General features: G+C 41.3%; 1 protein-coding gene across 1 annotated transcript in view; it reads left to right on the top strand.

Annotated features, from left to right (window-relative positions):
• The window catches only part of acap3a (ArfGAP with coiled-coil, ankyrin repeat and PH domains 3a), a 204,653-nt gene that overhangs the window by 183,014 nt on the left and 5,830 nt on the right, over positions 1-15,809 (top strand). Inside the window, 13 exon segments of the mRNA XM_034173438.1 lie at positions 2,996-3,065; positions 3,165-3,259; positions 3,369-3,586; positions 4,404-4,493; positions 4,634-4,735; positions 4,870-4,892; positions 4,894-4,944; positions 4,946-4,994; positions 4,997-5,079; positions 5,082-5,099; positions 8,482-8,591; positions 8,769-8,879; positions 9,005-9,066. Of these exon segments, the coding sequence (XP_034029329.1) occupies positions 2,996-3,065; positions 3,165-3,259; positions 3,369-3,586; positions 4,404-4,493; positions 4,634-4,735; positions 4,870-4,892; positions 4,894-4,944; positions 4,946-4,994; positions 4,997-5,079; positions 5,082-5,099; positions 8,482-8,591; positions 8,769-8,879; positions 9,005-9,066 (1,082 nt within the window).

Here is a 15,809-nt window from a genome sequence, read left to right as displayed (position 1 = left end):
AGTGTAGTTTTTCGAGCGTCTTTTTAGTTTTTCGACTCCATGTTGTAAATTGGTCAGATTTTGCGGACTTTTCTACCAAACATTCGTCGATTTGAGCCATGATCGAAATGTAACCCACAAGCGCATTGCAAAAACTTGTAAACAATTTCCTTCGGTATGAATTTGATCTCATCTTAAATACGACAGGAGAGGAAGGAGTAAAACTGGAAAAGTAACCAGTCACAGCTCTTGCGGTCTCCTTTGTTTTAACATGTAGTTTAAATTTTGAGAGATGCACCTCAGGCTGTGGAGAGCGCTCGGAGAGGGTACGCAGTGATGCAGAGGGCTCTGCGTCACTACAGAGCTGCAGAGACTGAGAAGCATGACTCAGGCTCAAGTCTTTAAGGTTCTGTGGCTGCGTTTTTTATTGCATGGTTGTGAGATTTGGCGCTAACCAGTGACCTAAGGTGATGTCACCTAACTCAATGTCTTTGTGCTACGTCTCCTTACAGGATCTTTGCATACTACTGGAATGGACTGTTTCAAACAATTGTTACATGGGGACTTGGATGAGGAGTATCACTGGCATTGTGATGGAACATCAGCTATGATATTTTTGGTCATGTGGCTCATTCTTGATGCGTGATCCAGTCTGCATGTGTTGAGGACCCCAGCAGCTGGAGAGGTCCAAGTGAACACATTGGACATGTACAAAATTAAAACTTTTCTGGGACAATGTATTTGAAACAACACAAGTATTTTCTCATATGCAATTCCCAGGGATCCCCAATCTATCTCCTGGGCCTTCTAAACAGAAGAGCTTTTTCAGAAAGAGGACATGTACCTTTTTAAAGTTTTGTCAGTTGCATCGAAAAAAGCTATCACAAGGAACTGGATTAAACCCGACCCTCCAAGTCTTAATCACTGGCTGGACATTATCGAAGAAAGCTACATTAGGGAAAACTGACCTTTTCTCTTAGACTTAAAGGACATGTCTTTTTAAAACGCTGGAAAAAAAAATGGTTAGAATACACCAAAATGTAATCTAAATGTAAACAGTTACCCACGTTTTTGTTTGTTACTGCTAAAACTCCAATAAAATAAGTATAAAAAAAAAGAAAGAAAAGCTTGAACATTCCAAAAGGTGAGGGAAATTGGGCGAAGTGACAGGTAAGTTTAAGGTCACGGGTGGCAGTAGATCAGAAGATTTGCATCTGTCATTCAAAATCCGTGTAGAGCCTCTGATTTCACCCACCATCAGTGCCTCCATTTGCCTATGAGATGTTTTTGCGCTGGCACTTCACACCGCCCTCACAATCCAAGATATGTTTTTGCTCAGTATTCTACCATGATTAAATGTTAATTATTCCTTTTTGAGGTGTCAGAACCTTTTGAAACTGAGATATTCAGTTTGGGCAGTCAGTCAGGAAAAAGTGAAGATGAGCCTGACATAGAGGAGAGCCAGCGTCTAGTCTTATTTGTATTTAGTTGTGTAGGTTTTATTTTTTCTTCTCCTGCAAAAATTTCAAATTTTCATTTTCAGCCTGTCAGAAGGGGTAATTATGATTTTTAAACAGTTGCTATTTTAGATTTACCAGTTGTTATTGTTTTGTATCCATGAATTCCCTTTCTGGTCGACAGCTGGTTCAGTTTCTCACCCAAGAATCCTTGGGTAAGGTCAGATGATTTGTGTGTTGAGTGGTTACCTTAGGAGACTTAGAATGAGAATGTACTATTTGCACTGTGAGGGAAGGTCTGCAGCATCACTGGGGTAAGTGTGGTGCTCTCCTGTCAGCGTGATCCAGCGTGGAGGAATGCTAAGGAATCTAGCAACCAGCAAAGACTGTGGAGGATCCTTTGGGTGGGGACTTGTGGGGAGGTGTAGATGGACAGCCTCTGATTAAATTATAGTCATTTTAAGGGTGCTAACCAATCGTTGTTTTTGCTAAACGGGTGAGAATGATGAAGCTCGTTAATTGCCTTGTGGTTGTTTTGTGCTGGTGGAGCAGGTTCAGGTGCAGCTGTCTGATTATTGCAAATATTAACCACATAAAGTGGATTTATGAGTCATTTTTTCTGTTCACATGACCAGTGGACCTGGTGTTTCCTCTCTCAGGAGCTGCTCCCCATCATGTTCACAGAGAGCTGCGATAATAATGTTCATGCTGCATTATTTTACATATTTTCGGTACTCATTAAGGACTTTATGCTGACTTTGTGTTTAATGGTGGATGTTTACTCCTCCATACACATCTCTCCAAGTTGACGGTCATCGTTGTTTATAAAGGGGATGCTGCATTTGGACAGGTTTTAATCTCACTGTGGATTTTAATCTATTTAAATAAAGCCCCAACTGGGGCCACTTAGGTTGTATTATGTCAAACTTTGCGTCCTTTTGAATATTCATGCATGTCTGATGAGATCGAGATCAGTCATGACCCCTTTCTTGTGTGTTAGAAATGCACTGTGTTTTTTCCTTAATGTGCTCCTGTTGCCTGGACCCCAGAGAGCATCAGTGGTGGAACTCGTTGATTTGCATCACAATAAGCATAGCTTCACTTTTTTTTGTCCTGTAGAGAAAACTTGTGCGATCTTTAGATCCCTGCAGCTCTTAGAACTGTTACCATGCAACACCAAAAGGTTGCAGAGCTTTTTGAGTGAACATCTTTCTCTGACCTTGTGTTGACTTCACCCCCTGGTGGTTGTGGAGCTGCTGACACTGGTGGCATCAATATGTGTACCTTTGACTAGTGAATGAATAAATTAATGTAGCTGTTAATCGGTTTTATTGTTCATTAAATAGCAGCCGTATGATGTTATGCTGCATCATGTACACATATTGCAAATTTTAAACTTAATTTTTTTTAGTGACTTTCAAATTTTTTGTGTGTGTGTTTAATCTTGTCTGGTTTTTTATTTAAAATTCTGCATGTGTACATGGTTACATATAGTCAGTCATTTAAAAAAGTAAGTGTTCTTTGTAAATTTTACAAACTCTGAATGTGTCGTGTTTCAGGAGTTTGGGAGTTCACTGTTCAAAGGTTCGCTCACTTACACTGGACTCATGGGAACCAGAATTACTAAAGGTACATTTCTTTATTATTTCCCCAGTAGCCATTATTTTAGTCTTAAAAGCCATTAAAGTCAGCGTTTGTCTTTTTTTTTTTGTCTGCATTGCTTTCTAGTTAATGTGTGAGCTTGGAAACATTGTCATTAACCACATTTACGAAGGCTCGTGCAGAGATCAGGGGCTAAAGAAACCTTTACCATCCAGTTCAAGGTAGAAGTCCAGAATCGCCTCTGAAACAGTCTCACACATTATTGAAATCGCTCGGTGTTGGTCAGTGTGACGCTGTTAATATGTGACGTCTCGTTTGATGTTCTTGCAGGCAGGAAAAAGAAGCTTGGATTAAGGCCAAGTATGTGGAGAAGAAATTCCTGAAGAAGCTGGGCTCCACAGAGATACTCATCAATGGTGAGAGGAAGTCTGAACATCAGTGGAGCGCGAAGAAGTGTCGGAGACACAACAGCGCCACCACGGTGTCCAAAACGCGGCAAAGATACCGTCAAGAACTTGGAAGCACTTCTCCTTCCACCCTCTCCTCTGGTACTGTAAGGTGGTTCTGTTACAGCATTGGCTTGAACATAAGACACTTCGGATTATAAAACAGTAGCCAGCATAGTGGATAGGATTGGACATAAAACTTACGGAGATCAGAAGGACGTCTGGGAGAACTGTAAATAATTGTTGATGATAGTAATTTATTATTTGTGAATGTTACGTGCTGGCTCTTGTGGCGATTTTGTTAAAGTTGTGTAGATAAATAACTGTGTTCAAATGGGGTCAAGCACCATTCTGCACCGTAAGTGTAAACTGCATCCAGGACCATGATATTGGTCTGTTTCTGATCGAGCGACATGATGTGTTTCACAGAAAAAGTCTTATATTCAGGCCAGTATAGTCTATCCCTTTGCAGTAACCTGAGTAAGTTCACCTGGTGCTGTATTCACACAAAACCCACATGTTCACCTTTTTACACACATTACTGATATTTTTAAATGACAAATATGTGGAGTTCATAGGTCACGTATAATTTGGGCCATGCATTACCATATGTTTTTTTTTTCCACTGCAGGTCCGGCTTAATATGGTGAAGTAGAATTGAAAAATAAAGAGGTGCTGTTTAAGGCCCAAACTTTTGGCCTCTAACTGAGGAGGGGTTTCTGTGTGCACAGGCTTTAGACTGATGGGGCTTTGGGAATGTTTTACAGGAAACCTCAGACATGTGTATCTGCACAGTATTCTTCACAGTATGACCCTTAAGCTGAACTCTGTGTGGATCTGCGGTTATTCAGAATGCGTATATATGGCGCGGTAATGACTCCGGTTATTCATTTAAACAAATACTGTGTTTGTGTCACAGCAGCTGCAAAATTCAGACGAGACTCTCTGTTTTGCCCCGATGAGCTGGACTCTCTCTTCTCCTACTTCGATACAGGATCTGGGCCCCGAAGTAAGGTAGCTCACTGGTTCGAGGAGCTTTTCCTGACATGATGGTCTCGTCTTTAACAATCCTGATTGTATCCACACACAAACGGCCCATGTGCTGTTTGTGTTGTCGTCACTAATGTGTCCCCGTGATGGCATTTCCCGGTCCGGCAGGTTTAAGCAGCGACAGCGGGTTGGGAGGCAGCACTGATGGAAGCATTGACATCTTGGTGTTTGGCTCAGTGGTGAACAGCGTCACAGAGGAGGGTGAGTCCATCAGGAAAAATGTGTTTCAGACAGCCCTTAATGGACCAAGAATTAATGCCTGTTGCACGTGATAAATTCTACAGCACTTTTTACCAGATGCTTTGTTATGCACATTTTCATCTGATTCCTCTCAGAGTGCGAAGTGTCCGATGACTCGAGGTGGCGACGCTGAGCTGGAAGCTGAGCCAGAGACATCAGACGTAGAAGACCATGACGGACCTTCATCCTGGAGCCCTGCTCTACAAAGCCTCAAGGGCCCGCACCTGCCTGTCATGGCTGAAGCGCTGGCCCACGGGGCCAACGTGAATTTAGTGAACACTGAGGATGAAGGAAAGTACGCCGCTAATTCCAGGCTGTTATTGGGGTTAGTCTGTAACTGGGGTAAGGCTGTGACTGGGGTTAGTCTGTGACTGGGGTTAGTCTGTGACTGGGGTAAGGCTGTGATTGAGGTTAGTCTGTGACTGGGGTAAGGCTGTGACTGGGGTTAGTCTGTGACTGGGGTTAGTCTGTGACTGGGGTAAGGCTGTGACTGGGGTTAGTCTGTGACTGGGGTAAGGCTGTGACTGGGGTTAGTCTGTGACTGGGGTAAGGCTGTGATTGAGGTTAGTCTGTGACTGGGGTAAGGCTGTGATTGAGGTTAGTCTGTGACTGGGGTAAGGCTGTGATTGAGGTTAGTCTGTGACTGGGGTAAGGCTGTGACTGGGGTTAGTCTGTGACTGGGGTTAGTCTGTGACTGGGGTAAGGCTGTGATTGAGGTTAGTCTGTGACTGGGGTAAGGCTGTGATTGAGGTTAGTCTGTGACTGGGGTAAGGCTGTGATTGAGGTTAGTCTGTGACTGGGGTAAGGCTGTGACTGGGGTTAGTCTGTGACTGGGGTTAGTCTGTGACTGGGGTAAGGCTGTGATTGAGGTTAGTCTGTGACTAGGGTTAGGCTGTGACTAGGGTTAGGCTGTGGTTGGGGTTAGTCTGTGACTAGGGTAAGGTTGTGACTAGGGTAAGGCTGTGACTAGGGTAAGGCTGTGGTTGGGGTTAGTCTGTGACTGGGGTAAGGCTGTGATTGGGGTTAGTCTTTGACTGGGGTAAGGCTGTGACTAGGGTAAGGCTGTGGTTGGGGTTAGTCTGTGACTAGGATAAGGCTGTGGTTGGGGTAAGGCTGTGATTGGGGTTAGGCTGTGACTAGGGTAAGGCTGTGGTTGGGGTAAGGCTGTGACTAGGATAAGGCTGTGGTTGGGGTAAGGCTGTGACTAGGATAAGGCTGTGGTTGGGGTAAGGCTGTGATTGGGGTTAGTCTGTGACTAGGGTAAGGCTGTGGTTGGGGTAAGGCTGTGACTAGGATAAGGCTGTGGTTGGGGTAAGGCTGTGATTGGGGTTAGTCTGTGACTAGGGTTAGGCTGTGACTAGGGTAAGGCTGTGGTTGGGGTAAGGCTGTGACTAGGATAAGGCTGTGGTTGGGGTAAGGCTGTGATTGGGGTTAGTCTGTGACTAGGGTTAGGCTGTGACTAGGGTAAGGCTGTGGTTGGGGTAAGGCTGTGATTGACATTAGTCTGTGACTGGGGTTAGTCTGTGACTGGGGTAAGGCTGTGGCTGGGGTAAGGATGTGATTGGGGTTAGGGTGTGACTAGGGTGAGGCTGTGATTGGAGTAAGGCTGCGATTCGGGTCGTCACCATGGCTTTAAACCAGAAGTATCAAACTGATTCCAGAAAAGGGCTGAGAGGGTTCAGGTTTCCTTTACAATCACTGACTCCAGCAGGGGATTTCACTGATGAATTCATCCCACCTGCTCAAAGTGATGTTAATCAGTGAAATCATCTGCTGGAGTCAGTGGCAGCAAAGAAAATCTGCATCCTTTTGGCCCTTTCTGGAACACTTTGGACACCACTTTTCTAACCTTTCCAACCCCCCTGAGCAAGCACGTAGATAACAGTGGTAAAGAAAATGACCTCAGGCGAGTTTGGATGAAGAAACCTCAAGCAGACCTAGGGGTGGGTATTGATAAGATTTTATTGATATCGATACCATCGATTCTGCTTATCGATCCGATTCCCTTATCGATACCTCTTGTGAATTTGTATGTACTAAAAGTAGGCTTTACAGATTTTCTATGTCAGCAACATTTTATTGAGTCTTAAAGTAAATAAATGTGAAATTGTTCACTGGATCTTTGATCTCTGGACATAATTAGAAATAAACTAAATCTGTAGTTTTTGTCAGAAGCATTTCCTTTCAGGCATGAAAGTCACTCCGTACCTCTGAGCTGAGCTCAGCTGTGCTGCACGTCAACATCAGTGTAATTCATAAAGAACACAGGACGTCTCATTTTGGGAGGGAATAAACGTTTTGGTTGATATTAGTTTATTGTCTGTGTTACAACGTTTGGAAAGAGGTTTCATTTGATTTAAAACGGTGATTCGTTTTGAAGCTATTAATTCTGACCCGACTCTAACATGTCTTGGCAAACAGCGGCGCAGCATTTGGAGCTGGTCAACAGAACGGAGGACAATTCTTGTTTTTTACCTGCACCGAGAGAAGAGCCCCTGTTAGTGACTTTAATCCGCACAAAAGTGGCTCGTGATTGACATTTTTAAATGGCTTTGAGAGGGATTAAGAAGCGGACTTGCTGCTTCTGAGAAGCAGCGAAGCAAAGAACCAGCAGATTGGAGCACTGCTTCATTGGTTCAAGCTTCAAACAGAGCCGCTGCACAAGCGGTTGATTACAGACCTGCTGCAGGGTCTGTGATCGACGTAGAGAAATGATCATTTTCCCGACAAACACCCCTAAAAACAATGGCCACTCTGAAGGCTGTTGATGTTGGTGGATTGAATCATTTCTTAAGGGTGAGTCTTTAATGTGAGTTTTATATTTAAAAAAAAAAAAAAAGCGTGTTGCTGTTAGGGTTGTGTGTTGGGAACCGGTTCTTTTCAGGTATCCTTAAGGAATTATTTGATCCATCGACATCAATAGCCTTTTTGCTTAATGATTTCCTTATCGGTCCTTCAGAGTGGCCGTTGTTTTTGGGGGTGCTTGTTGGGGAAAATGATCATTTCTCTACGCTGATTATACAGACCCTTCAGCGGGTCTGTAATCAGCTGTTTCTGCAGCGCGGCTTTGCTTTGAACCTTGAACCAATGAAGCACTACTTCGATCTTTGATCTGCTGCTTCGTTGGTTCTTTGTTTTATTTTGCTTTATCTTTTTCTGTTAAACCGACCTGTTATGGTCTTCTGAAATGGTTGATAGATGTATTTCATAACTTAAAAACGGGACCGATGCTAATGCGTTAGCATGTCTGACATTTTCAGTGTTAAAGTTAGGGTTAAGCTGAGCCATTATCAAGCCTCCCTCCCCAGCACGCAAAGGATTCTGGGATACTCTAAAACCGTGAATAGGCATTTCGGCTGCTCCCGTTTTGGGTCAGGCTCGCCACAGCGGATACAGCCAGATCCACATTGGTTTTTGGCACAGGTTTTACGCCAGGTGCATCCAAATCCAAAATCTTCTTCAGACAGGCTGCATCCTCAAACAGTGGACCACCAGACAAAGGCCCTCAGTCTCCATGATCATCTGCAGGAAAATTGAACATCCGCACCTCAAGCACGGGGGGACAGACTCAATCAGCCAGAACTAAAGACTCTCACAACACTTTCTCAGCAGTAAATGAACAGAATCACAAAGAGGACACCTGAATGAGTTGGACACATTTAGTGCCCAAGTGTCTGATGAGCATGTTGTTGTGTCTTCTGTCTCAGGGATCATTGATAGCCTGCGAGTTCCTGCTCCAGAATGCTGCCGATGTCAACCAAAGAGACACGAGAGGGCGTGGCCCGCTGTATCACGCCACCTCTCTGGGACACACAGGGTGAGCCGTGATGCATCTACAACACCTCCAGTAATTTCTGTTGTAGTTGAACTTGTCTTTTTGCTGGTACGCTGGAAGTGATCTGCGAAGTGTGTGCAGCTGCTTCATTTAGCTTGAAGAAGTTCGGCTTGTATGCTGCCCAGACCTTTGAAACCATCATTTATCTGGCATTTCCAGGCAGGTATGTTTATTCCTGAAAAGAGGAGCTACACAGAATGACGGGGATGAGGATGGCCAGGATCCTTTGACTATAGCTGTACAACAAGCCAATGCCGACATCGTCACACTGTATGTTAATGCATGTCAACATTTTTTATAATGTTCTTAAGACTCCAGTTTTGATGGATGTTTAACATTCTGCTCTTCTTCCCTTTCTTCTGTGTTGTTGTTGTTGTTTTCTTCTTCTTTTTCAGACTACGTCTAGCCAGAATGAACGAGGAGATGCGGGAGTCAGAGGGACCCTTTGGCCAACCAGGTCAATACCCAGTCAGCAGCCCCACTGAGCAGCAGTATAAGAGATGTATTCAGGAGTTTATCTGTCTCAACATAGCTGAGTGCTAGAAGAGGTTTATTCTGTCAGTGTCAAGCGCGTGCAGGCGGTGCCATTCGACAAACGACAGTGGGTGATCCTCCTCTGGTAACCGCGAAAAGAGACTGTTCATCTTATCAACTACTTCTCTAGATCAGATTTTCCGAGAATAAGTCCAGCACCCCCCTCCCAGCACAATCTGTTGACTTGAGACATGAAACCAGCATCTACCAGTGATCAATCCCCCCCCCAGGATCACATAAGAACTCAGCGTTACCTTCCTTTGATGATGTCAGATTTGGCTAGCTGTTTTTGACAAAACGTCACCAAAAATCAGCGTATATACAATAATAAGTGTTAAGCGGTACAGTCACAGCGCGTATGGAGAAATTCTTTCGTCCGTACAGGGTTATCCACTGTGATGTCGTTCTCTGTCAGGATTCTCTAACGAGACTCTTGATGTGGAGTTGTTAACGGGTGCTAGTTTGTGGTTCCAATAAAGCAAAGGGTCCTCTAAACCAAAGTCCCGTCACGGTGCGTTTACCCAGATTTGGTTTTGTTTAATTGTGGTGATGATGGTGGTGGTGTTTGAGTCCTCTAATCTATGGGCTTCACATCGCGGACCAAACGATGCCAAACCGAGTAGTACAGGGTGGTGCAGCAGGTCGGTGCTGTCTGTGCCGCATTATGGAGTGGTGGCAGTTTTGCATTTGGCGTCGCTCTGGGTGACTGTGGTTACGACTGATTGAGCAATTTGATCAAGAGAAGCTTTTGTGTTGAACTAAAAGCAAATTTATGCACTTTTCCTGCCAACAACAAAATGAAGCTGTTGCTTCTTTGTACCTGACAGAACAGATTTAAATGCGTTTGATTTGTATTTATTGACGAAATGCCCTGAGCAATAGTGCAATGATTATCTGTATTTTTTGTATTATGTTTGACAACAATGCAGATGGTATTTTTTTAAGCTCGATATATTTTGTTAGATTTAATTTTGCTGAGTACTTTCTCACATCAATATTATATTCTCATTATGAGAGTGAGCCAATATGCCACAACTTCATAATATAAAACTTCATTATTATTCTGCAGTCAGTACAAGTTGCTGTGAAAAGTTTCTGATAAGATACCACCAACCTACAAGTATTACTGTATATACAGTATTTGTATGTTAAAATGTCTGTATAATAACCATGTAATACAGCGTAGGCCTGTAGGTCAGATGTGTAGTCAAAGTGCATGGGTGTGTGTTGCACAGGTCTCAGGTCTCAGCCCTGGTGCTTTTGTTTACTTCTGTGCCCAGTGTGTGTGATTATTTTCCATTTATTATTGCTGAACAACGTTGATAACATACAGTATACTGCCAGATCATGAGAACAGTGCATGGACTGACTTCCATGACTTACTGTCTGAAGTCTTTCTTGGACAGATGGGTGCAAACACTGAGCACAGCCTTCTCAGTGTCTAACATTGGCTGCATGATGTTAACCCTAAAAACTCGGTGACAACAAACGCAATGTGAACGTGCATTTTATCATCGTAATATGTGGTGATCACGTTCCAGTGAAGAAGTGTCACAGCTTTGAGTGGATTTTTATACAAACTGACAGTTTATAGTCAGTGCTCACTCATAGGCCTGTTGTGCTGCTAGCAGATAATTTTAAATATCTAAATAACTTTAAATATACTGGCATGAAAAGGTTTAGGCATCATTGGGATTTTAAGTATTTAAATTTGGTTGTTATGATTCCCCCCCAACCCACGAAAAAAAAAAAGATATTCAGTATCTTAAAAATGTTTTTATTTTCTAAATAAAACAGGTTGTAAAAGTGATAGTTTGGTTGTGATAGTACTTGCACATTACATGATTGCTCAGGTAACCCCGACCCTACGGCCAACTGTGAACAAAAGAGGAGGATAAGTCACCTGTTTTAGACTAACATGACCCCAATGAACAACTCGGGATATGTGCCAAAATCTCTGTCCAGAATGAACATCCCAAATACGACCACGCCCTTTTTCATCCTGAGTCTTACTTCAGACACAGCTGTATTTTCTAAACTGCAGCAGCTACAGATTTTCCAATATGTTCAGAATGAGCAGAACATGTTTGGGAGGGTCACAGAAGAGTGTAAAATTTCTATTTTGATATGTTAAGAGAAAATGTCTAAAATAAGTGGGTCAACTTATTAATGTACATTGAAAGAAAACAAACATTTGCCAAATACACCAATTAGCTAAACTGCAGGATTGTCTTACAGACATAAAGACATGGATGACCTCTAATTTCCTGCTTTTAAACTCAGATAAAACTGAAGTTATTGTACTTGGCCCCACAAATCTTAGAAACATGGTGTCTAACCAGATCCTTACTCTGGATGGCATTTCCCTGACCTCTAGTAATACTGTGAGAAATCTTGGAGTCATTTTTGATCAGGATATGTCATTCAAAGCGCATATTAAACAAATATGTAGGACTGCTTTTTTGCATTTACGCAATATCTCTAAAATCAGAAAGGTCTTGTCTCAGAGTGATGCTGAAAAACTAATTCATGCATTTATTTCCTCTAGGCTGGACTATTGTAATTCATTATTATCAGGTTGTCCTAAAAGTTCCCTAAAAAGCCTTCAGTTAATTCAAAATGCTGCAGCTAGAGTACTGACGGGGACTAGAAGGAGAGAGCATATCTCACCCATATTGGCCTCTCTTCATTGGCTTCCTGTTAATTCTAGAATAGAATTTAAAATTCTTCTTCTTACTTATAAGGTTTTGAATAATCAGGTCCCATCTTATCTTAGGGACCTCGTAGTACCATATCACCCCAATAGAGTGCTTCGCTCTCAGACTGCAGGCTTACTTGTAGTTCCTAGGGTTTGTAAGAGTAGAATGGGAGGCAGAGCCTTCAGCTTTCAGGCTCCTCTCCTGTGGAATCAGCTCCCAATTCAGATCAGGGAGACAGACACCCTCTCTACTTTTAAGATTATGCTTAAAACTTTCCTTTTTGCTAAAGCTTATAGTTAGGGCTGGATCAGGTGACCCTGAACCATCCCTTAGTTATGCTGCTATAGACTTAGACTGCTGGGGGGTTCCCATGATGCACTGAGTGTTTCTTTCTCTTTTTGCTCTGTATGCACCACTCTGCATTTAATCATTAGTGATTGATCTCTGCTCCCCTCCACAGCATGTCTTTTTCCTGGTTCTCTCCCTCAGCCCCAACCAGTCCCAGCAGAAGACTGCCCCTCCCTGAGCCTGGTTCTGCTGGAGGTTTCTTCCTGTTAAAAGGGAGTTTTTCCTTTCCACTGTAGCCAAGTGCTTGCTCACGGGGGGTCGTTTTGACCGTTGGGGTTTTACATAATTATTGTATGGCCTTGCCTTACAATATAAAGCGCCTTGGGGCAACTGTTTGTTGTGATTTGGCGCTATATATAAAAAAAGTTGATTGATTGATTGAAATACGATGAAATTTTATTTTCACTCATACTGTTATCGATAGAATATTGATTTAAAGTGGAAAAATACAAAACAAAACGTGTTTCTTTAGCAGACAGACAACAGTATCTAGAGATCTTAAATGTTTTAAAGATTATCAGTGAAATTTCCCAACATGTATGCAGATACACATAATTTAAGCCCAGAAAGTTTAAGTTACTAAATGTGTGACGATTCCGGACGGCATGTAGGTCGTTTGACTTGATGTTTTCTAGTGGCTGTTCATTGGGCTCGTGGTAGTCTAGAACAGTTGAGTTATCCTCTCCTAAATGATGTGCACACACGTCTCAGTTAGGTCCTAGACCAGACCAAACTTGGTGGAATTAACGAGGCTCAGCCACTGACAAAGTTCTGTGATTTTGTGAAAATTTGGTTAAAAGTCATACACTTAATGGATGCTGTTAAACGCTAAACACTGTTGCTAACTGACATGGTTGTTATTAAACATGAAGAAAAGCATATGCCACCTTTTTGTTGGTCACATGACTTTTGGGTCAAGTTCAAGGTCTTAATTGTTTAACAATTTGGAGCCACTATGGATTAAGCAAGATGGAAGGGTCGCATGTGTTAGTCAGGGGAAAAGTGTTTGAATTGATCAAGTCTCTCTCTCTCTCTCTCTCACACACACACACACACACACACACACACACATTACAGTATCGCTGAATCACAAAGAATTACTTTGCAAGACTGTTTGCCAAACCCGTAAGGTGCAGGTGTTAAACTGTGAGTGCCAGTTCTTAGTTTATTTATTTCATGTCATCTTGTAGAGATTTATTTTCAGAGTTTAAAAGGCATTATTTTACATATTTTGATACAAATCTAAATTCTTCTTTTGATAATTCATTTCATAAGAATTCAAATGTGAAAAATCCCACAAGCGCCCAAACATTTTGATGCCATTACAGCAGTAACCCACAGTGTGTCGTACACAGTCCACAAGGGAACTGGTCACATGGTGTCTGAGGTCAAAGAAACGCAAACACAGACCTCTGTCAAGACATCCTAAAATCTAAATTAGGGGGCTTATTCATAACAAAAGGAATAGTTTCTACACAGAGCCAACATGAACAGTTTTATGAAAACTGACTAATTGGTACAGTGTTCAGACGTCTCCAGCCTTGTTTTATTTCATCACTCCAATTCTTTTCATTCTCTTAAACTCTAGTTGTTAGTAGAGTATCAAATTATTTTATAATTCCCTGAATTTTTATGTAAGTATGGCCTAAAATGGCATGATTCCCGGTGCTAGAATAGGCCCTAAATATTAACAAAGTTGAATTCAAAAGCATTTTATTGGTAAAACAAGTTATCGAAGTTAAAAGTGATGATGATGATAATAATTTAAATGCTCTGGTGCTTCATCCCTTTTCCACACATCCACCTCAAAATTTAGGATAGTCACAAGATTTTCTGCAAGATTTATCAGTATCAGTTGTGTTAGCATGTTTGACACTTTTTTTTAACATTATCTGGCTACACTTTTTTTGGGGGGGGGGGGGGGGGGGGAGGAGGTAAGTGCTCCCAAAATTTTAGGATTCCTGTTAATAACTTTATCAGCATAATCTTGTGTTTTTTTGTTTGTTTGTTTTTTAAATAAATACAATTCCAACAGAGAGGCACAGATGATGAAAATGTGACTTTCTTGCCAGAGATTAAAAAACAACCTAATTACATGATTATTTCCCCATAATAATTCCTTTCTAATATGCTGTTGATTGTTGGGGTTTAGTTCAGTCCAAAGACTTCAGACGGCATCTTTCAAACTTTTCTGGAACATATGATGTCATTGTGACCAAAAATGTTTTGGGGTTTTTTGTTTGTTTGTTTATTTTCCTTACTGATTGTTGATTTAAGCAATTTAAAAAAAACAGCATCTCTTTCTAACCTTTATTTAACCAAGAAAAGAGACTCATTGAGCTCAAAAATCTCTTTTACAAGAGCGTCCTGGCAAAGACAGGCAGCAAGGCTACGTGTCAATTTCAGCATTCCACCACACATACAGAATAAACAATTACCAGCCAATGGAAAAATTTCAGTATAAAAGTTAAAAAACAACACACATTTTTACAATATAATAATAATAAAAAAAAATCAGTTAAAACAACTATATGTCAATGTGCCAGCATCGCTGTCATTTAAAAGTCCTTTAAATGATTCTAAGGAGACCAAGGAGAATTAGTCCAGCCTTGCTGTATTTTCTGCTGTATGTGGTTCGGTGGCTGAGAGGAACCTTGATTCCACATAAACATTCCAAAAGTGAACAGGAAGTATAAAATTCAAGCTGAGCGTTCTGATCACTGATTTTTACCATCAGCCATTGAAAGCATCATACAGCATCTGTATCAACATCTGGCTCATCACTTTGACTTTGTATATACTAAAAACTATTAACACGTCAACTGCTTGCTTCTAACATGCAACTCTGAACTTTTTTATTTCTGTGTCTCTGTAAAATTGATGAATATATTGTCAGAGAATGTACATCTGAATATACAGTTCTTGTGCTTATCTTAAAGCTTTCTGCTACTTTGAGTCGACTCCATTTTCAGTTCAGTAACTCCTCCCAGTTTCCTAAAATGATTCTGGAAATAAACACAACATGTGATTAAGTCTTAACTTTTCTCTTTGCTTCTTCTTTGCTTTTGTGGCTTCACTCATACATGTCTTCATTTGGCAGCTTTTCTTTGCATTAATAAAGTTTTAACTTTATGAGCTGGCGATACACTAATGATGGATCACAGATTTATGATTTCTACACCAAGATATTAATGCACTATTGGTGTAAAATAAAATCTGAATATGAAGTTAGAATATTGGCAGAAAGTGTAAATTAAAATATTTGTATTCTTCAATATTCATTGACGTAGGAATTTGTATTGAGTTTGAGTTTGTTGCCATTTCTGCCAAGAAAACAGATTTTTTTTTTCTTGCAAATTCATGCATTTGAACATGGAAACGAGGTGGGGTGTTTTGTTTTTATTTCTGGTAAAATATTACCTTGTTTCCCCCTCCCATGCTTATTTTTCTTTTAAACCTACAACAACCTGAGCAAGTCCAAGATAATTCTTTTTTAATTTTACATTCATTAAATTGAAAATGTGGCTTTGCCAGTCAAAATTATCAATCATAACCGAGACAGTAATTCAGAATGGGTGAAAATACTGAGTTTGAGTCAAAATTATCTGGCTTCACATCT

This window comes from Thalassophryne amazonica, chromosome 6 (genome assembly GCF_902500255.1).
Source record: "Thalassophryne amazonica chromosome 6, fThaAma1.1, whole genome shotgun sequence".
Lineage (NCBI taxonomy): Eukaryota > Metazoa > Chordata > Actinopteri > Batrachoidiformes > Batrachoididae > Thalassophryne > Thalassophryne amazonica.
This window is presented reverse-complemented; position numbering and strand designations above follow the sequence as displayed.